The sequence below is a fragment of the Myotis lucifugus genome, unplaced genomic scaffold (assembly GCF_000147115.1).
Source record: "Myotis lucifugus unplaced genomic scaffold, Myoluc2.0 scaffold_59, whole genome shotgun sequence".
Lineage (NCBI taxonomy): Eukaryota > Metazoa > Chordata > Mammalia > Chiroptera > Vespertilionidae > Myotis > Myotis lucifugus.
The window spans coordinates 2,671,122-2,694,599 of NW_005871107.1; the positions used below are offsets into that span (position 1 = coordinate 2,671,122).

At 42.0% G+C, this 23,478-nt stretch overlaps 1 protein-coding gene across 1 annotated transcript in view; it reads right to left on the reverse strand.

The window, feature by feature from the left end:
- B3GAT2 (beta-1,3-glucuronyltransferase 2) overlaps nucleotides 1-23,478 on the reverse strand; it is a 53,163-nt gene that overhangs the window by 18,942 nt on the left and 10,743 nt on the right. The window contains 1 exon segment of the mRNA XM_006089328.3: nucleotides 5,244-5,388. Coding sequence (XP_006089390.1) covers nucleotides 5,244-5,388 — 145 coding nt within the window.

The window sequence follows — 23,478 nt, forward strand, 5'->3', positions numbered from 1 at the left end:
AGCTCACCCATTCCCAGGGTGTCGACACCACGTCCACAGGACTCCAGGCCAGAAAACTAAACAGTCCTCCTAGACTTCTCACCCCTTCTGTCAGCCACACATGAGGAAAAGCTTTATCACCTTACAACAAGCATGTCAAACTCAAAGGCTAACATGGGCCAGATAAACAAGGTTTAAGTTTATGTGGGCCACCAAAAAACAAAAGCTTCCATTTTCAGAGAAACCTAGGTTTATTTCGATAGAGACATGCTGAATACAAAGTGCTGAAATAAACGAGTAATCGTTAACATAAAATAATAGAACATTTTAATAAAAATTAATATTTTTTCTTGAACATGAACCTACCAGACACTGAATAACTGCACAAATTAATAAGCGTAACACAAACCTATTTTTCTTATTTTCTGAAGGCGAAATATTTCCTGTTGTGCACACCAAACAAGTCTGTCCAAGACTAATGATGTGGCAATCGGCTGCTAAAATAGTCGCTGCTAGGATTAGTGGAGAGAAATGTGCGCCTGCACTATTTTACGTGTAAGGCGCATAAGGGAAATGAATGCGACACGATTATAGTCATCAGTCATTAGAGAACATTGTAGTTCGTTATTATTACGATATTGTAAAAATTAAGTTACAAAATTTTTATTAAAACGTTTCTTACATACTGTTATATTGGCTGGGCTGCAAAAATATTTGTTGGGGGCCGCATGCAGCCCGTGGGCCGTGAGTTTGACATGCTTGCTTTACAATGTCTCATTATTGAGTTATGAAAAAGTCCATGGACAATGCTCAAAGTGGCCCTGAGACGTCACTTCCATGTCCCCTTTGCTTTGGGGAACAGAAGTTCTCGCAAAACGAGGTGCAGGAGGCACTCTTACTTATGAGAGGAAAGTTACCCGCTATTGAGCCTGTGGTATAATAAATAATTTGTCTGGTCTTAGTGCCAGGTTCCTGACAAGGAATTTGCAAAACCCTTAGAATTGCCTGAGAGACAGGAGTAACTTTATTATGCTACTGAGGTGGCTCATAGAGGGCACTTAGATGGTTTCAGGATGGGGCTGGTTACCACAAAACCAGCCACATGATCAGAGGCAGGAACCGTGGGCCACCCTCACCTCTGGGGATGGAAGCTGGAGACGGAGTTCAATCACAAGGCCACTGATTTAATCAACTGTGCCTACGTAGGGAAACCCCAATAAAACCTCTTAACACCAGAGGTCAGTGGAACTTCCGGGTGCTGGGAGGGCGATGCATCCCGATCCCACGAGGAAAAGGCACAGGAGCCTGGGTTCTCCCCCAGACCTCACCCCGCGTGTCTTTCGTTGGATTGGCCCTCATTTGTGTTTTAGAAACAAGTAAGTAGAGCGCTATCCTGAGTTCTGTGAGCCCCTGTAATGTATTATCAAACCTCAGAGGGTTGTGGGAAGCATCAAATAGTAAATTTGTCAAGAAATACAGGTGGCCTGGGTCCCCCACAGTGCGGCTGGTCTAAAGTAAGGGCAGCCTTGTTGGGGAGCAAACCCTCTAACTAGTGGGGTCGGCGCTAACTCTGGGTATTTTAGCAGCCGACTGTCACGTCATTAGTCTTGTACTGCAGTTCGTATGCCCAGCTGGATTTCTACAGGAACACAGGCCGTATGGGTGCCAGGCACTCAACTGGAAGCTGTACATACTGTCATTAGAGGGGCACAGGGCCCTGCCTGCCACCTCCTAGAGTTAAGAAAAAGGTGCATGCAAATGCTGCGAATTCAAAATAAATACCTCAGCCTTAAGTTCTGCATCTGAACAAATCTACACCTCCCGGTGAGGCTGAAAATTACTTTAAGCTCCGTTCTTTCAAGTCATGATTCCTACTCACACCTCCCTAGAAGTGGCCACCGTGAGCCTGTCACTGCGAAGTAACACCCTGACCTCAAAACCGAGCTGACAACTCTGTGTGGACTGCCCTGCTTTTAGGCAACAAGAACCAGTTTGTGGGCAGACGCCCGAGGTGCAGGCACTGAAGCCCAAGGCACAGACCCCTGGACACATTCCCGGCCTCACGGGCTTGGCAGAGCGGCCATCGCTCAGCTGCCAAAGCCAGCCGCACGCTGCTGCCAGGGCAGGGGCTGCCTCCGAGGCTTCTTCCCGCCTTGTGGATGGGCGTCTTAATTCTTTTTTTTGCAGTAATCATTAGAAAGCTTTTAGAAAAATTTCCCCCAGTGCAACAGAAATAATCTCGACTTGTGCCACTAACATGCATACAGGATCATTTCAGAACAATGTTTCCTCATCTGATAGCAAAAGTAGCCTCTGCAAAGTCCAATGTGGCCAAATGCAGACAGAGTCCAACCCTATGAATGACAGGGAGCGTTTTAGTCGAGATATCTTACACTCAAATGAGCTTCTAGTGATGGGCTGGGCCAGTGGTGGGCAAACTCATTAGTCAACAGAGCCTAATATCAACAGTACAACGACTGAAATTTCTTTTGAGAGCCAAATTTTTTAAACTTAAACTATATAGGTAGGTACCTTGTTATTAACTTAATTAGGGTACTCCTAAGGCTTAGGAAGAGCCACACTCAAGGGGCCAAAGAGCCGCATGTGGCTCGCGAGCCGCAGTTTGCCGACCACGGGGCTAGGCTACGACTTCAGAGAGATACAAACAGGACAGACCCTGAGGGAGGGGCTTTTACTGAGTGTGCGCAACCCCGAAAGGCGAGACAGCTGTGGGAAGGTTAACATTTTGGTTCTTACGCTTCCTGTTTCTTAATCAGCTTGTGAAAACCCGAGAGAGAGAGACCCCAGCTCCCTCAACTATCTCAGACCCTTTTCCAAGCAGCCTCCTTGGCTGTGCTGGGCGGGGCAGCCAAGTGGCCTTCCAGCTTCAGCCTCTCTTTCCAGCCATCGTGGGTGTGTCTGCACACGTAACCTGACAACGGGGTGGGAGGTACCCATTGTACATGAAGGTCCAAAAGGTCTTTTCCTTCTTCTCACGGAGAATAAATGAATCTTATGTGGAATCTAAACCAAGCTGTGAATTTTCAAGACTCAGAATCAGAACTGCCTCAAAATCAGAATCATTCATTATCAACCAAATCACTCTCACGTTAAGGCTTCCAAAAATATCAAAAATTTACTGAAAAGTAATTTGCAAAAAGAGCATGTTTGTGTGTGAAGAAAATAATTTAGTGTGGCAAAAGTTGTTTTCTTATTTATTCCTACTTTAAAACAAGGATAATTAATACAAAAGAGCAAATCATTCATATTTTATAATATGTCTTATATTATGCTTTGAAAATATACTGAAATGTTTGGAAAAATCCAAACATCAGCCATGCTGTGGAGAGAAGTTTCCCAGCGAATCCGGCAGTGAAAGAGCATCGGACAATTTGTCACAGGCCCGGCAAAACGCACAAAACCCACGTGCCTTTCTTGAATTTTAGTTATCTCTATTTGGATACAAATTCTGGGGGGAATCAATGCGAAATTTTCGATGAGTTTCTTGGATACTTAATCATCTACATAAAGTTCATACAACAAAATCCAAGAAGACCCATCCAAGTTGCCCTGACCTTGCAGTGACCTTGCAGAGTAATGGGCAGAGAGCCTGTAAGGAAACGTGCCCGGGAAGTTTGAGCTGAAGCAAGGCTCTGAGGAAGGGAAGCACCAACATCTATCCTCCCTCAGAATCCAGGGGCCCCGGTGGGAATCCAGGAGGAGACAGAATGCATCAGAGGAGACCCCAGTGGCCATCCATGCCACTGCTTCCTTCTACACCTGAGGAAAGTTAAGTCCCAGGAAGCGACAGATTATGTCTAATGACCTCCAAGTTTTCTGTCCAAGGTTACACACATGTCCGATCAGCAAGGAACCAGATTCTCCCAAGACACATTATGGTCAGCCTTATATTTTCAGAGCCACAAATTCAGACTTGATTGAAGAAAGGCCTCTTCTGAGAATCCCCAGGACCTTTCAAGTATGGCTGACCTACCTTTCTGTCTGCCTTCAGGTAAATGCTTTAGTTGACATGCCAGCTCGGCTCTTTGGCTACAAGAATTGAAGACCAAAGCAGAAGGCTGGTTAGAAGAAGGATGGAGAAGTCAGGAAGGAGAGAGGGGGGCCTGGGAGAGGGTAAGAGATCTAGACTGTCCTTGGAGTTAGACACAATGACACCTAGTCTCCAAAAACTGGCACTCAGGAAATGTTTGTTAAACGCTGAGTAAATATACCAGCTCGTCTTCCCCGTGACGCAGTGCGACAGAGCCGCCACACTGCCACCCACAAGAGCAGCCAACAGCTCACGCTCCTGGTTTTCTTCATAATCTTGCTTCCTCCAGTTTAAAGTATTGTCAGAATAAAAGTGATGAATCCAGTTTAGAACACAGCCGTCACTCCATCAGAATTCTGAGCATAGAGATTCTGACGGCAGTAGGGAAATATACACAAAAGATTGGCCAAGCACAGGCTGACAGACAGAGCAGTTTTTCAGAGCTGAAGATTGATGACATCAATTTTGAAGCTTTTCTGCCTTTGTCTTCTAGGTTATAGATGTCGGTTATTTTTTTTGCCTCTAAGCCTCATGTTTCAAACTGAATCTTTCCACAGTTATCACAGGCATCACTTTATACAACCCACAGAAAACGAGTCACTTTATGATAGAGTAGCATTTTAGAATCAGTAGTCTGCTACAGGGTCTTATTTAATTCAATTGTTTGGTTAGAAAAGAAAAAACTTTAAAATACAGATATATTCAAAATTAACACATGCTTGAAAAATAAGTAACCCTAATTTTATATACTAGTTATTAAGAAGTACTAAATTTATCAATAAGCATTAAACTGATTAGCCTGTCAAACTCACATCACTATTACATATATTCATATATTCATAAGTGTGTGAGTTACTGTAACAAACCGGAGAGAGGTACCAAAACCTAAGGCCAGGGCCAGTTCTCACCACTGACTCCCAGTGCCCAACTCTGCACCTGGCACATAAACATCTGTTGGATAAAAGGGTGGCCGCACAGACAAGTGCCAAAATGGAATGGAACGAGCATTTTCTAATCACCCCCAAAATAAATTTCCATCTGAATTAACCAGAGAGCCTGTTTTGAAGGTTTAAATGGCTAATCTGCTGCATATGTTAAGATCAGCGTTTTCACCCAAGTGGTCTTTTAAAGCTTCCTTCGTCTAGTGCCCTGCGACACTGGGAACATCCGTAAGAACAATCGAGCCGACGCAAGTGTCACCCACACTCCTCACCTGCCATGTCGATGGCAAAAGGCCTGTCTGCTCTCCAGCCGGTGTACCAACCAACGACTTTGCCATTTTCCACCAACGGACGTTCGTAGCGTCGCCCGCCAACCAGGCCCACTGGCCAGACAGAGACCTTGCGTGTGGTTCGCATCTATAAAAAGGGGAAAGAGATTTGGTGTAAGTTTCTTTAGGGAAAAGAAGTTGACGGGAGGGAAAGAAGGTGAGGCAAGCAGAAGAAATGCGAAGGGGTGGGAGGATGTCGATTCCCAAAAGTTGAACGCTTCCAAACAGAACCCTCCTGCTGACGGATTGCTACCCAATTACTGTTTGTCTATTCAGCACCAGCAACTGCGCACTCTGTCATACACTAAGCCTCCGGCTCAGGCAGGACGGAGAGAACATCACTTATTGGAAGCCACATTGTGACTATCAAATGTTTCCTATTTGCTCCAAAGTTGGATCTTTTAAACAAGTGTATCTTTGGAAGTGAGGAGGTTTAGTTCCTCTTTAGGAAACTTTATTACTCAGTAACAGCAAACATTTGACTCAGAGGGGCCATAGGAGTTGCCTTGCTCTGAATTTTTTATTGCTACAGACACAGAAATCTTGGCTGGCGGCATTAATAATGGGAACCAGGTACAGAAGAGACACCAGGCATCCTCCTGGGAGACAAAAGAAAAACATACGTAAATTTGCCTGTCTTTCAATGGCAATGGGCCAAATTATAGAAGAAAAGGCAGCTGAAGTAGCTGGTCCTCTCCTAATACACTCTGTTGTACCTAGCGGAGTTCTGGTTAAAGACAACCCTCAACTGAAAGTTACTTGTTGGGAATTCTTTAAGGGGAAAGACACGCTCACAAGAAAGCTCGATGATACTAGGCAGCATTTTTGGGGAGAAAACACCACCATCTTCCTGGACAGGTGTTGAGCAGAGCCAGAGTCAGCCCACATGGCACCTTTGGCAAATCAGAAAAAGGTGCCGCTTTCTTGGGCAGACACACTCCACACTGAGCCCATGGCTTATGGGCCCAGCCATCAAAGTATCAGCTGGGTTCCAGCTCCACTCGCCCTCTTACCTGGGTGAGGTAGTGCTGTTGTTAAGGTAATTATAATCTCAACACCAATACTTTACCTTTCATTTGCTATAGAACTGGGTCATGATCAGTAACCAATGGCTAAAATAATGATTATCATTCAAGGATTTTTTTTAATGAAAAAAAAAGGAAAATTATGTATTTGGGAAAGATTTTCAAATACAATTCAAATGAAAAGTCAAATTATTAAAGATTAAAAATAATTAGATGCTCCCATTTGCCAAACATCTCAACTTGACTCTTTTATTAATATCCCACCTCATTCTAACAAGAGGACTTAAGGGCATGAAGTGCACCAAGTAATGAAGATCTCACTTATGTTGGTCTTCCCCAAATCTGAAATTACAACTTTTTAAGTCTACCCCTTTTTCAATAAATTAATCACTGTTGCCTTGTACTAGCTCATACTAACACATATGATAATTTTTTAGAAAGTTCTACTGAGGTATAATAATGAATACACTAACTGAAATGATGAATATACTAATATACTACAAGGTATCAACAGTAGATGAAGCCGATAATCAAATCAGTGATTTGGAATATAAGGAAGCAAAAAACATCCAATCAGATGAGCAAAAAGAAAAAAGAATCCAGAAATATGAAGAGCCTCTGGAACAACTTCAAGCATACTAACATTTGTAACATGGGGGTGCTGGAAGGGGAAGAGAAAGCAAGAAGTTGAAAATCGATTTGAACAAGTAATGACAGAAAACTTCCCTAATCTGGTGAAGGAAATAGACATACAAGTCCAGGAAGTGCAGACTCCCAAACAAGATGAACCCAAAGAGGCCCACACCAAAATACATCTTAATTAAAATGCCAAAGGTTAAAGACAAAGAGAATCTTAAAAGCAGAAAGAGAAAAGCAGTTAGTTACCTACATGGGAGCTCCCATAAGACTGTCAGCATACATAGTTATTAGAATATTATTGACTATATTCCCTATGCTGTACTTCATATCCCCATGACAATTCTGTAACAACCAATTTGTACTTCTTAAACCCTTCATCTTTTTTCACCCATCTCCCACACCCCCCTTCCATCTGGAAACCATCAAAAAGTTCTCTATATCTATGAATCTGTTTCTGTTCTGTTCTAATCACCGGAGGGGTACACCTGAAACTGATATTGTATGTCACTATAATTGAAAAATTAAAAATAATTTAAATAAATAAAAACAACAAAAAGAAAGATCTACTGAAGTACAATTGACTGCAGAAAAGAATGAATAGTCCTGACAGTTATCTTTAGAAAGGCCTGCATTCCAGGCTGACCCTTGGTTGGCATCTGAAAACCTGGCTTGAAATAAACCCTACACAGATAAGGTTGTTTGCCTGCCTGGGGTACTAAGCACCTGCTTTCCTTTGGGGATCTGAAGTACTGGTGACCAGACTCCAATAAAAACTCTGACCCTGACATGGGTTTCCCGGAGCGTGAACACTATGTACCTGTGGTAACATCTTTGCTGGAGGGAAGGCGTGCTCCCTGTGAGCCCTCATGGGAGGGAGAGAATATGGAAGCCTGCACCTGGAGTCCTCCAGCCCTTCTGATGTCCTCCCTCCACCCCCTTCCAGCTATGCATCCTTACTGTGTCACTGTAATAAATAGTAGCCACAAGTCCTCAAATAATGTCATTTTGTTCAACTTGGCTTGATTATAACTTTGATGAGATTCTGTAGGAACTTAACTCTTATTTATATTAACTAGCCTATGGTAAAAATGGTTTTGTTATACATAATTTTGCTTAGTCACAGAACCTATCAATGATGTTGAGAACTTACTGTACAACTGCTGACTGCTATGAGTCCTAGTAAGTCATTTAATATGGGTGGTCTTGGGGACCCCTGGAAGAATAAAATGCCTCCTGCACGCCCCTCCCACTGGATATTGAGCCTGCAACCCGGGCATGTGCCCTGACTGGGAGTCGAATCGTGACCTCTTATTCATAGGTTGATGCTCAACCACTGAGCCACGCCAGTGGGGCTAGATTATTATCTATTTTGAGCTAATCTGTATATACAGTATGAGAGGCTAACTGAAGTTCTTTTGTTTTTTGCATATGGAGATCCAATTGTTCCAACTGCATCTAATTGTCTGGGAATAACTGAGCTGCCTCTGCATCTTTGTAAAAAATCATATGTCATACGTGCGAATTTGTTTCTGGACTTCTCCTCTGATTCATTGGTTTGGTGATTTTGATGCTAATATCACACTATTTTGTTTTACTATGACTTTACAATTACTCTTAAAATCAGGTAGTGTTAGTCTTCCTACTCTGTTCTTCTTCATCTAAGTTGCTTTGACGGCTCTAATCCTTTTCATTTCCGTGTGAGCGTCACAGTTGGTTTGCCCATTTCAGCACATCAATTTGGTGAGAATTAACATCCCACCAAACACTGAGTTAGAACACTGAGTCTTCTAACCATGGATATGATATATCTCTCCATTTATTGAGATCTTTAATTTCTCTCAGAAATATTTTGAATCAAAAACAACACTTAATGCTTTTATGTTCTAGCTCTTCTCCATAAGTGGGGAAAACCCCCCAGAAAATTTACTAAAAATTTCACAAAAATACAGCTCTCTCCCAACTCACTCTACCTTCAGACTCCTATTCGCTCCCATACTGCAGAAAACAAAATCATTTCGATTTTTTGGGTCTTATATATCAAATATACCAAACATACTAAGAAACAAAGTTAAATCTAACACATAGGTTTTTCCTTAACTTAACAGAATGGCTCTATGGCACTAAAAAATAGCACTGTGCTCTTTTTTGATATTTTCTTAAAATGCCTATGGTTTTTCAGCTCTCAAACTGCTTTTGCCCAGTTGCACTAAATTTTCAAATCTGTGAAAAACTGGTAAGCAGATCCCATCTCGGACATGAGAATGCATGGGTTGTGCTCTGCATACAGCAGGTGCCAAAAAATTCTTGGTAAGTGTGTGAACACCAGGTAGTAACTGAAACGTGGGCCACATGTAACAAGCCATCAGAGCCTGTAAGGGACAGGCTCACAATCAAAGACAAGAACAGTTACTAAAACAGCAAAAGGCAAAGATATTTTTAAAATAGTAAGAGAAATTACCATTAAAGACAATAAACCATAACTGTGGGACCACTAGAAAGAAAACAAATATGGCCAAGCATGCCCTGACTGGGTAGCTCAGTTGTTTGGAGCATCGGCCTGTATACGCAAAGGTTGCGGGTTTGATTCCGGGTCAGGGCACATACCTAGGTTTCAGGCTGGATCCCAGGTCATGTATGGGAGGCAACCAGTTGATGTTTCTCACATCAGTGTTTTTCTCTCTCCCTTCCTCTGTCTTTAAAATCAATAAAAACATATCTTCAGGTGAGGATTAAAGAAAATATGGCCAGGCATCTTTGGTGGAAGGCTTTTTCATTTAAGTTAGGTCACGAAAGACACATGGGATTTTGCCACAGACCACACAATGGCTTAGGGTTCTAGGTAATGAGATGAATCAAAGAAACAAAACTTTACATTTCTGTGTCAGTTTCATGCTAGAAAGGATAGATTTTGCTCAGCACAAAATTTCTACAAAGATCTCAGAACTAACATTTGTTCACACTTTTTTCCCCCAGAGTGTCTGGGGTTAAAGGTGAAGTGATGACTATTTGAATGCAAGTGATGAGGCAGGATTCTGTTTCCAATGATGCTAAATAAAAAAGTTTGTCATTTAAAGAGTTTAAAACTTCAGAAAGAGCCAGCTGCCCTGGCTATGTGGGCACCGCTCTGAGATTCGGCGTGGATGCTTCATCGCAGACTCAGACACACAGCTCCCAGACACGGCCATGGTACTATATAGAGAGTGCCAGACACTCCACAGGAAAATAGCACAGCTATTTACGGAACGCCTTCATGTCACCCCCGGGATCTATCCTCTGTCGATGTCCTTTTCTCTGAATCTGTGCTCTTTAAGGATCCTTGGCAGCTATGTTCTTTTCTGAGAGGGGGGAAAAGATAACAAAGACTGTTCCTATTAAAAGTAAAACCCTTTCCTATAACTAAAATATTCTCAGCATTTAAAAGGGGTGCTACCTTCTTAACACGAAATAGTGGTTACGTAAGAGGCATAACTTCAGGTGCCTGGTGTGAACTCCGATCTAAACTCAAGGAAGAAAGCCCTGGATAGTAAGAGAAAGAAGAGGCAGTTCACATATTTATGTTATAACTAGAGGCCCGGTGCACAGATTCATGTACTGGAGGGGTCCCTTGGCCTGGCCTGCACCCTCTCACAATCCAGGACCCCTTGGGGGATGTCAGATTACCAGTTTTGGCTCCATCTCCGCAGCCAGGCCGAGGGACCCCACCAGTACACGAATCCATGCACCGGGCCTCTAGTATGCATATAAGATCTTTGGTTAATCTCTTCCTGCCCTGCCCCTTCCCTCTGAGATTCATCAGTCTGTTCCATGTTTCCATGTGTGTGCGTTGAGTGTCTGCACTCTGGTGGTCAGTGTGTGGCATAGCTACCGGTCAAACAGTCGAGTGGTCAGATACTTAGCACATTAGCCTTTTATATATGTAGATATTACAGACAGTTCAGATCCCCAAAGGCATTCTCTTCCTATTTATTCAGTGCCATAGTCTGTCATTGATTCCTCCCGCCTGGACTTGCATGGCAATGGTAACCAGTCAAAATCACTTCCCGCAGAGCCATTTCCATAGACCCGATGGCTAAAAGGGCACAAAGATGCACTTGGTACATCTCTACACTCCTCCAGGCGAATTGCCATTTCAACCACCCTGGGTGGGAGGGGTTTGTTTATCTTCATCTCCAGAAAAGGAGGTGGCAGGGAACTGGGGCCCACGTGTCTGGTGACCCTGATCAACAACCTGCTCCTGTTTCGTTAGCCAATTTTCCCCGGCAGCTTTAAGCTACATCCTTTTGGTCCCTCCTTGAGAGATGGCCAACAGCCAGCTCCAGGGATTGCCGCACTTCAGAGGAGCATACGCATGTGATCATAATGCCTTTAGAGTAAAACAGAAAAAGTTAAATGCCTTTAGCATCCTTCAAGACATGCCACTAGGCGAAATCTTGTTTTATTTTTTCCAAAGGGAAATGAATAAAGTCCTTGATCTTCTGAAATTGAAAACGCTACAGACAACCTCGGGGAGTAGAATTATAAAGAATGTTGCACTCAGTATCCTGCCTTTTAAACTAATAATTTCAAAGGAAAAAAGAAAACCCACCCCAAATCCAACAGGACCCAATACATTAAAGAAAAGAGCAGGCGAATGTGAAGGAATACAGGAGCGGTGTCCTAGAGACAAGGGTCCTTCCAGTTTCACTGTCCATAAACATCTGATAGTTTCCAACACAGAAATACACTTATATGATCCAACACACCATACATTTTCTTTGGAACAAGTCTGAAAATTAACGTCGCTTCTGCTCTTTCTCTTTCTTGCATCTGCCCCCTAATGACGTCACCATATAGTTCCTTCAACGAATTGTTACTCCGCTCAGTGCTCTTTGTTCCACAGTGTCCTTAACGTAACTTGATGTTGCCCTGGACATATTTTTTGGTGCCTATTTTGGTTTCCACATACCACCACCCACAGCATGAACCTTTGAGGTGCACAAACTAAATATTTTAAAGGAGTTGAGACTGCTAGAAAGCAGAAATGTTCCTGATGTTATATTCTCAACCCTTCTCCTATATCACTGGGTAGAAGACAGAGTATAACCTTTCCTCCATTCCCTTTGTACTTTTTCACTGAATATGTATCATGTATTTAACGTGTGTCCAGTGCTGTGCTAGTTCCTGAGCAAGGCAGGCGTCGTCCTTACCTGCAAAGTCAACATTCTGGGAAAGATAAAGCAACGATACAACTAACTGCAAAATCAGTTCCTTAGGCTCTGTGCTGGTAAGGGCTGTACGGGAAGTAGATGATGCTAGGAGAACATGTTGCAAAGAATCGGACCTGCTGGGGGGCCTGCTGAGATTTCCGTGAGGACCCCAGCAGGAGCTCAGCCTAAAGCACGAGTAGCATTAACCAGTGTGGACAGAAGACACAAAACCTTCCAGGAAGAAACAAACTTAAGTGCTGCTGGCTCTTGACAGGAGCGTTTCACTGCATTCCCTAATTTTAAAAAAGATCCACTTCAGATGGTGGATGCTGGGAGCCAGGTTTCTCTCTGCTGGAGTGAGAACTTACAGATAAGCAAAAGAGAAAGCTAGAATGATCCAAGTGCTTAAGGAATAGAGTTGAAGACAACAGTATGAACTCATGTTTAGCTTAATATAGAGACAGTTGTAGATAGAGTGATAGGTATGTGTATATATGTATATGATAGGCATGAGTATATACATGGGTTAGTATACACACATGTATTTCCTCGCTTTGTCAGCTAAGAGGCCTAGAAGCAATGGCACTCCAGTAGCAATGAGCCCACCTGGCACCCAGATCTCGGTTTCTAATATCATGTTGTAAAACAGGACCAGAACTACTTGAAGTAGCTGATTCGAGGGCAGGGGCAGAAAACATACAAGGTGACCTTAGGGTATGTTTAGAGCTAGAAAGTAAGGCAGTGCATAAAAAACCCAAAACAAACAAAGCCCTGCACATTGTTGGGTCATGTGAAAGGACCACAGGAGTCTACTAAAGAGCCCCAATGGCCAAAGCTGGAACAATTTGAGCAATAAAATAAAGTAGTATTAGATTACTGCCTCAAGTATAAAATAAATACTAGATGCTAACACAACTTAAAGTATATAATTAAATGACTAAATAGCAAATAAGAAACAGACAAATCTCCCCAGCAGAACAATTCAAAATAAGTTACACAGAAAATCCCACCCCTGCCCAAGGAGGTGGAGCATAACCCCCACTCTTGCCGCACACAGCAATTTCCTTCCAAAGAGAACACCATGGGGCAGGGATAATTCACAGTGAAGAAGCCTGGTAAGCCCTACCACAGCTAGATGATCAAGGCTGAGATGATAAATCATGTTGATAATATATCCCCTTGACATGATGGACTGAGAATGGCACTTTACCTCTGTGGTCTTTACTTCAAACACCATTCTCTAATAGAAAGAGCCAGGGCCTCTTGGAGAAATAGCCGATTCGAGGACTGGGATGGGAAATACACAAGGTAAGCCTAAAGCATCTTGTAGCGCCAGAAAGTAAGGTGTCTAAAAAATAACAAACAAAACCACCAAACAAACCCACACTGAGGAGGACATGTCAAGAGAAAAGAGCTGACAAAAAGAGCCCCCAACCCCAGAACAATTCCAGCTACAAATCACGTTGAGAGCATGTACCCCTGACCTGATGTTATGAAAATGGCACTTGATGCCTGTGATCTTCTGCCCTAAAACCCATAACCACATTCTAATCATGAGATAAACATCAGAGAAATTCCACTAGAAGGGCGTGCTACAATATACCAGGCCCGGTACTCCTCAAGGCCACCAACAAGAACACCGTCACAGCCAAGAGGAACCTGTGGAGACACGTCAATGAAATGTAACGTGGTGCCCAGAGTAGCATCCTGGAACAGAGAAAGGACACCAGGTTCAAACTAAGGGCATCTGGATAAAGAACAGACTTTAGTTAATACTGACCCATGAATTATAACACACATCACACCAATGCAAAATGTTAATAACAGGGTCAATGTTAATATGGGGACTTTCTACTATCAGATTTTCTGTTTAAAGTCTATTATTTAAAAAAAGAAATCCCTTTCAAATGTGCCTAAGGTGACCATTCCTTCTCTACCCACCCCAGTCAGGTATGACATAGACTTATTCTCTAGCTTGAAGTCAGTTTTCCACTCACTTTCTATGTTCGCTCTTATTGTGCAGACCAGGGGTCACAAGCTGGAGCATTTGGCCATATGCGGCCCTACAGCAAAGTTTCGTTTGGCCTGCACAGTTTTGTGTTTTAAATTGAGACATGTTAAAACCCAAAGATTTCGGGTCTCTCTGAAAATGTGGCAAACGAGGCTAGCATTCCATATGGCAACAGTGGCACTGCGAGGCTCCGTGCCTTCCAACAGCACCTGCCCTGCCCCGTTTGCCGCAGTCCCCACCACCCCCCATCACAGCCCCAAAGCTGAGTCTGCATGCCAATCACCGTTCATTGCTAGTTTGCACTGTCATGGGAGATATTCCTCTCTTCAAAGTGGGGAAGTGAAAAACAGACCAATGGGCCATGCATTTCAAGAAAACAGGGCGGCAACATTGTTGTCTGATTGAAATGAGGAATGTTTCTGTGTACTTGATACGCAAAGTATGTATATAAAAGACACCATTAGAAATAAGAAAAATTATGAGAAATATAGGGGAAAGGGACATAAATGAAAATAAGTCAGGTTGAGTTTTTAGTCCTTTAAGCTTTAATGCAAATAAGATAATACTACTTACACATGGTCAGCTACACTTAATTATATCACTTGCTGAAAGGCATATGAATTTGTGAATCTTGGTATGAACCATCTGGGAGGAGCTAGCTTGAGCTCTGCTTATGATAAAACTGCAGTCATCAATACAATGTTGTGCTAGTATAAAGACAGACAGGTAGATAAATGGAAGGGATTAGAGAGTTCAGAAATACTTTCCACAGATGGCCGGTTGATTTTTTTTTCCTAAGATGCCAAATCAGCTCAGTGGGGGAAAGGTTAGTCTTTTTAATGCATAGTTCTAGAACAAATGGACACCTATGTTAAAAAAAAAAGTAAAAGAAAAAGAACTCCAAGCCCTCCATCTCACAATATTCATAAAAATTAGCTTAAAGTGGAATCACGGACCCAAACACAGAAACCAGTTATGACACTTGTAGAAGAAAATATTGGAGAAACTCTCTGTGATCTCAGGGGAGGCAAAAACCCCTGAGATAGGACTTAAAAATAAGAACCCTAAAAAACTCCACAAGTTGGACTTAATCAAAATTAAATTTTCTAATCTCTAAAAAATACTGTTAAAAATATTCAAAAGTAAGTCACAGACTGGCCCTGGCTGGGTGGTCCAGTTAGCTGGAGTGTTGTTCCATATACCAAAAGGTTGTGGGTTCAATCCCATTGGGGTGCATACGGGAGACAACCAATCAATGTTTCTCTCTCACATATATGTTTCCGTCTCTCTCCCCCTTCCTCTCTCTCTAAAATCAACAAAAATATATCCTCAGGTGAGGATTTAAAAGAAAAGTCACAGACTGAGAGAAAATATCCCACTATATATACCTAACTGAAGACTTGCATTCAGAATACACAAAAAATTCTTACAGCTCAATAAAACACCTAAAGCATGAGTAGCATTACCCACTATGGACAATTAAAAATGGGCCAAATATGAATGAACATTTCACCAAAGAAAAACAAATAACCCAGCAGCACATGAAAAGATATTCTATTTATTAGTCATTATGGAAGTTAATAGCACAATAAAATACTATTACATGCCCACTAGGATGGCTAAAACTAAACGACACAATACCAAGTGTTGATGAATATGTGGAGCAACTGGGTTTCTTACACGTCCCTGGTGGGAGTATAAAATAGTGCAACCACTTTGGAAAACAATTTAGCAATTTCTTATAAAGTTAAGAATATGTACTTATCATATGACCCAGCAGTTCCATTTCTAAGTATTTATTCAAGAAAAATAAAAGCATATGTCTAACACAAAAACGTGTACCTAAATGTTCACAGTATTTTTTATTCATAACAGCCATAAGCTGGAAACAGCACAAATGTACATCAACTTGTAAAATGATAAACAAATTGTGATATATCCATTCAGCCGATTACTACTCTGCAATAAAAATAAACCACGGATACTCATTACAACATGAATGAATCTCAAAAACATAATGCCGAATGAGAAAGAAGCCAGATAAAGGCTACAGATTGCATATTGCACGTATATGAAATTCTAGAATAGGCAAACTTATCTACGGTGATAGAAAGCAGATTAGGGGCCATACATGGTGAAAACTGACATAAGGCGATAGTTCCAAGGGTGTGTATGTGTTCACTAAAATTTAGCAAACTCTACATTTAAAATGAGTACCTTTTACAATAGGTAAATTGTACCTCAATAAGCTGATTTAAAATAAAAACAAAATAATGAGGTTTCAATATGAACTCATGATTAAAGAGCCTAGAAATATGAACACCCCAGTAGCCGTAAATACACTTAACACCCAGATCTTGGTTTGTAAATACCATTCTCCACTAAAAGGAATTAGGGCTCCTTGGAGAAGTGACTGATTCCAGGTTGGGCACAGGTAAATTATGAGTCTAGAATATTTTTTAAAAATGCAGAGAATTGCTAGAAGATAAACACGGACAAGTGCAATAAAGACAGAAACTGATCTGAAGAGTTGCTGGCCAATCTGGGAATAATTTGAGCATCATTAAGGACGACATTGCTAGCTTAAAACACATTGTGTGTGGGGTAGGGGGCGCTGACAGTCCATGGCTATAGGTGTGTGTGGGAGGGGGACTGACAGTCCATGGTTATAGGTTATAGGTTCTTTAAGAAGAATGCCAGCCATCTAATAAGTGTAGAAGGAATGAAACAATAAGAAAATTACCATTTTATAGTCCCAATGTAATAACTAATTCAAGCAAGAAGCACCATTCGACGCTAGAATGCTTGGGTGAAAGATGGGAAACAGCATATTCACACTGTCTCGGGGTATCAATCTATGGGCTACTTACTAATTACAAAGGAAAAATGTGTTTTACAGCAGAGATCTGGCAGTTACTACCTTAACCAAGTGGCCAAGTTTGGCATCATCAGCCACAAGGTGACCTAATAACAATAAATACCCCCATTGGATGCAGGAGGGGGAAAACGACATCATCTATGTGGTGTCCTTGCTAACGAGGTTTGGCCTGAATATATTTATGAGGAAACATGACTGTTGGGGAGACTGAACAGCTACACATAATTTCTGTGTGTGGACTCATTATAGCCAACTCTAGGAACGATTTAAATTTCTATTTTCCTCAAGGCTTCTAGGAAAGTAGGCACCATTACAGGAAAGAATTCCAGCCTAAGAGTATAATGCTATTGTGACAGTATTGGAAAGGACAAGAGAAAGAGGTTACGACTTTGGAGGCCCCCCCCCCCCAGTGAGCCCATCTTTTCTGCCATCAATGTTAAAATACATTCCTTCTAAAAAAATCAAATAAGCTTCATCTATTGTCCTATCCCTTTTATAGGTGTACTTATTGTAGCAAATGTATAGTTAGGTTTGCATAGAACTTTTGCAAATTAGCATGCTAACAAAATTAATGTTCCTTTTAAAAAAATTTTCTATGACTGAGTTCTTCTTTATCCTTTTAGATTTATCCTTTTTTCTTTCTTTTTTTGCTTCATGTATTTTGAAGCTATGTTATTTATCATTATAAAATGTCCCTCATTATCTCCCGTGATCTCTTTGTTTTGAAAGCTACTTTGTCCGATATTAACATAGCCACAACAGCTTTCATATGTTCTCACGGTATATCTTTTCCCAGCTTTTACCTTTATCCTAACTCTGTCCTTATATTTAAAGGTGCCTGTTGTAATAGCAGATAATTGATTCGTGTTTCTTTATCTGTTTTGCTCCTCTGATACTCTCTTCTCAAGTTAATGACCCACACTTTCTGATTTTAAAATTTACTACAAAGCAACAGTATGGTAATGGCATAAAGACAGACATACATACCTATGAAATAGATAGAAAACCCAGAAATAAACCCTCACATAGATGGGCAAGTGATTTTCAAAAGGGTGCCAACACCATTCGCTGGGAAAAGGACAGTCTTTTCAACAAATGGTGGTGGGAAAAACCAGATATCCATATTCAAAAATTAACTCAAAATTGGTCAACATTAATTAACCAAGTATAAAAGCTAAAATTATGCAACTATTAAAAGAAAACATAGGGGAAAACTTCATGACACTGAATTTGGCAACAATTTATTGGCTGTAAAACCAAAGGCAAAAACAACAAAAGAAAAAACAGGTAAACTGAACTTCAAATTTAAAACTTTAGGGCCTCAAAGGACACTATCAACAGAATGAAAAGGCAAACCTCAGAATGGAAGAACATATTTGCAAATCACATGTCTGATACAGACTTAATATCCAGAATATATAAAGAACTCATTAAACTCAACAAAAACCAAACAATCCAACTCATAAATGGGCAAAGAATGATATATCTGATAAGGGGTTAATATCCAAAATCTATAAAGAATTCATACAACTCAACACCAAAACAAAACCCCTCAAACAATCCAATTTAAAAATGGCAGAGGACTGAATAGACACTTCTCCAAAAGGACACAGAGACAGCCAACAGACATGAAAAGATGCTCGGTGTTACTAATCAGAGAGATGCAAATTAAAATCACAATGAGATATCACCTCACACCTGTCAGAATGACTACATATCATCAATAAAGCAACAAACAACAAGTGTTGGTGAGAATGTGGAAACAGAAAACCCTCATGCACTGTTGGTGGGAATGCAGATTGGTACAGACACTACAGAAAACAGTATGGAGGTTCCTCAAAAAATTTAAAGTGGGACTGCCTTATGATCCAGCAATTCGACTTCTGGGTATATAGCTGAAGAAAATGAAAACACTAATTTGAAAGAATGCATGCACCTCTATGTTCATTGCAGTGTTATTTACAATAGCCAAGATATGGAAGCAATACAAGTGCCTTCTAATAATTAAGTAGAAAAACCAGCTGTGGTACATATATATAATGAAATATTACTTGACCATAAAAAAGAATGAAATCTTACCATTTGTGATAGCATGGATGAACCTACAGAGTATTATGCTAAGTGAAATAAGTCAGTCAGAAAAAGACAGACACCATATGATTTCATTTATATATGGAATCTAAAGAACAAAATAAAGAAACAAACAAACTTGCCACTGGAAATATTGGGGGGGGGGGCACTCTGTAAAGTATATGACTGTCTAACCACTATGCTGTGTACCCGAAACTAATACAAAATAATACTGAATGTAAACTGTAATTGAAAAAATAAAAAAAAACACATAAAACCCTAAAAAAATTTGGCAAAGGACATGAAAAAACATTTCTCCAAAAAAGATACACAAATGATCAATAAACCCATGAAAAGGTGGTTGACATCATTAATAATTAGAGACATGCAAATCTAAACCACAAGATATCACTTCACATGCATTAGGAAGGCCATTATAAAATACAAAAACAGAAAGTAAGTATGTGGAGCAATTGAAATCCTTGTGCTTGGTGAGAATGTAAAATGGTGCAGCCACCGTGGAAAACAGAATGGCAGTTTCTCAAAAGAAATTAAACAGAATTACAATATGATCCAGCAATTCCACTTCTGCTCGTACACACACACACACACACACACACACACACAAAAGAACTGAAGGCATTCACTCAAACATACATTAATGCACCAATGTTTATAGCAGCAGTCACTATAGCCAAAAGAAGGAAGCAACTCAAGTAGCCAGCAACTCAAGTGGGTGGTTGAATGGATAAACAAAATATGATCTATACCAGTGATGGCGAACCTCTGACACACGTGTCAGAGGTGACACGTGAACTCATTTTTTTGGTTGATTTTTCTTTGTTAAATGGCATTTAAATATATAAAATAAATATCAAAAATATAAGTCTTTGTTTTACTATGGTTGCAAATATCAAAAAATTTCTATATGTGACACGGCACCAGAGTTAAGTTAGGGTTTTTCAAAATGCTGACATGCCGAGCTCAAAAGGTTCGCCCTCACTGATCTATACATACAATGGGATAGTATTCAGCCTTAGCAAGGAATGAAATTTTGATACATACCACAGGGTGGATGAAACTTAAAGACATTACACTAAGTGAAATAAGCCAGACACAGAAAAACAATTATTGTATGATTTTCCCTGTATGAGTTCCATTCATAAGAGGCAGAAAGTAGATTATTGGTACCAGGGGCAGCAGAGCGGGCAATAGGGAGTTATTATTTAACTAGAGGCCCGGTGCACAAAAATTTGTGCACTCGGGCGGGGGGGGGGGGTCCTCAGCCCGGCCTGTGCCCTCTCACAGTCTGGGACCCCTCGGGGGATGACCACCTGCTGGCTTAGGCCTGCTCCCTGGGGGATTGGGCCTAAGCTGGCAATCAGACATCACTCTGGCAGCCTGGCAGCCCTCGGGGGATGTCCACTTGCCAGTGGGGAGCAGACCTAAGCTGCAGTTGGACATCCTTAGGGCTGCTGAGGAGGCAGGAGAGGCTCCCACCACCACCGCTGTACTGGCAGCCATCAGCCTGGCTTGTGGCTGAGCAGAGCTCCCCCATGTGGGAGCGCACTGACCACCAGAGGGCAGCTCCTGCATTGAGTGTCTGCCCCCTGGTGGTCAGTGTGTGTCACAGTGACCAGTCATTCCCAGTCTTTCTGCTGTTAGGGTCAGTCTGCATATTACCCTTTTACTATATAGGATAGAGGCCTGGTGCACGGGTGGGGGCCGGCTGGTTTGCCCTGAAGGGTGTCCCGGATCAGGGTGGGGGTCCCGCTTGGGTGTCTGGCCAACCTGGGCGAGGGGCTGATGGGTGTTTGCAGCTGGTCACATCCTCTTCAGGGTGGGGGTCCCCACTGGGGTGCCTGGCCAGCCTGGATGAGGGGCTGATGGCTGTTTTCAGGCTGGCCACACCCCCTTCAGGGTAGGGTTCCCCACTGGGATGCTCGGCCAGTCTGGATGAGGGGCTGAGGGCCGTTTTCAGGCTGGCCGGCGACTGAAGCTCCCAGCCTCTCCTTTTTTTTTTTTTTATTCTGGGATTTATTTACCTTCTATAATTAAAACTTTGTTGCCGTTACTGGAGCTGAGAGCCGGCTCCTACTTGCTCCAGCTCTGAGGCCACAGACTGCTGAAAGCAGGTATCTGGTGTTTGTTTAGCTTCTACAATTGAAACTTTGTTGCTTTCGGAGCTCAGAGCCAGGCCATGGCAGGCGGGGAACCTTGGCTTCCTCCATCACTGGAGCAAGCAAGCCCCCTGCTTGCTTCAGCTGCGTGGCTGCCGGCCGCCATCTTGATTGGGTTAATTTGCATATCGAGCTGATTAGCGAAGGTATGGTCAATTACCATGTTTGTCTATTATTAGATAGAATGGGAACAGAGTTTCAGTTTGGGATGGTGAGAAAGTTCTGGAAAGGGACAGAGGCAATGCTTGCACAACAAAGTGAGTCTACTTAATGCACCAAACTGCACACATAAAAATGGTTAAAATGGTAAATAAAAAATAACAGGAATACTCAACTTTTGTTTCTCCCCCCACTGCCTTTCACGTGTGGTAAAAGAGACCTAATATAAACAAAGAATAGGCATTTACTTTTAAATGTCACTGGAGTTACAAGAGCCAACCAAACACCTATATTTTAATCTCCAGGATTTTCAGAGGAAACCCTGTGTTTCTGTAAAAACCCAAATCACTGCCCATAGAAACCACAAGAATCATCAAGCCAACTTCTTAACGTTTTGTTTTTTAAATCTTTAAACAAGGTGGAGAAACAAGACCAGAAAATCACAAAACCTGTCTTTTCAGTATGCAGGGCAGGAATCAAAGGTAACAGGCAGATAGTTAAATGTAATCATGAAAGAAAACTGAAAACAATGAAGGGTTAGTGGGTGAACGCCCAACACCCGCTCTGGAGACCAGGTGTTAACAGAGCTTCTCTGAACAAGGCCGCAGCCCCTGACATAGACCTCCCTGGGCTGTCTCAGCACTTTCGCCAGATGTAGCCGAGGAACTTTTCAAAGCTACAGAAACATCCCCAAACTGTCATCTGACCTTTAAAACCGACACTGACATTTTAATCTTGCAAGGCCGGGATTATTTAGGTGATAAACAACACATCCACACATGGACCACATTTAAATCCTCATTCCCATCGTCTCACAGAGCAGCACTTCAGGGCCGCCGGGCTGGTTGGCTGGGGGACTTGGGAACATCTTGCCTTCCTGAGCCTCTGCACAGCCCCTGTGGCCACCGACTTACCGAGAAGCAGACAACCCCCTGGTGGGGGAGCTGCCCTGTTCACCCATTCACCTGCGCATCCTCCATTTCTCACAGCAGCCGCACACATCTGTGTCAGGCCCCGGGAGGAAGCCGCGTGTCAGGGCTTCTCCTCATTTGTAAAACAGACATTGTAATGTCCACCGCAGAGACGTGAGAGTTAAACAGCAGTGTGCACCTCTAAATGTAGGGCAGAGCACAGATGGTCCATAAACGTTTGTTCCTCTGAGGTCACGAGATGTGAGGGCTTTGGCTCAGCCAAGCCTGGAGCCCACACCTTCCAGTTCCTAACTTAGTGCTCCTTCCACCAAAACAGCAGTTCTCAGGCTGAGGGTGCGCGGTCGCTGAGTGTGTACAAAGACTCCCTGTGGAAATCCTGACCCTCCCACAATCCCACAGATGGTTTCCTAAAACCAGCATAAAGGGGGGCAGGTTCTGCCTTCCCTCCTCCCCTCCCCTCACAGAAGGGCAATTTCTCATCCACCCTGAACCTTAGAATGTGCTGTCCACTGTGGTCAAACCTCTAGGGCACCAAACAAAGGTAATTAGAAATATCACTGTCTTCATTAAGAAAGTTCATGTCTATTAATGGGTAATAGATCCTTTTGGAAGACAAGAGGTTTCTAATTACCTGCTTTCAACAAAATTGAAGGAAGGAAAACCAATGTCATCAATTCAGCATTAAAAGTTTCTGCTCAGAGATCAACATATGATTTTTGGCTTAGAGCCCAAGAGTTGAAAAAAAGTGAAGAACACCAATATGAGAAAATGCTTTCCATCCTATTTACTTCTTTATGTAAACAAAGCTGAACTAATGGGAAAATAATTAATGCTAAACCTTCTATCTTTCTAGCAACAAGAAATATTCATCAATAATATGGAGTACACAACAACAAGAAAATGTCCATCCATGTCATTAAGAAACCAATTTCCAATAAATGTAGCTCTTACGCTTAACAACTAACCAACTTTGAAACCTTTATGTTGTTTTGATTACTTGTTAACTGCTACTAACTGTACTGTTAACTCAGCCGTGAAGAGTTTTTAAGACAGAAACTTATAGCCACAGGAATTTTTGAAAAATGTAAATTGTGTCTA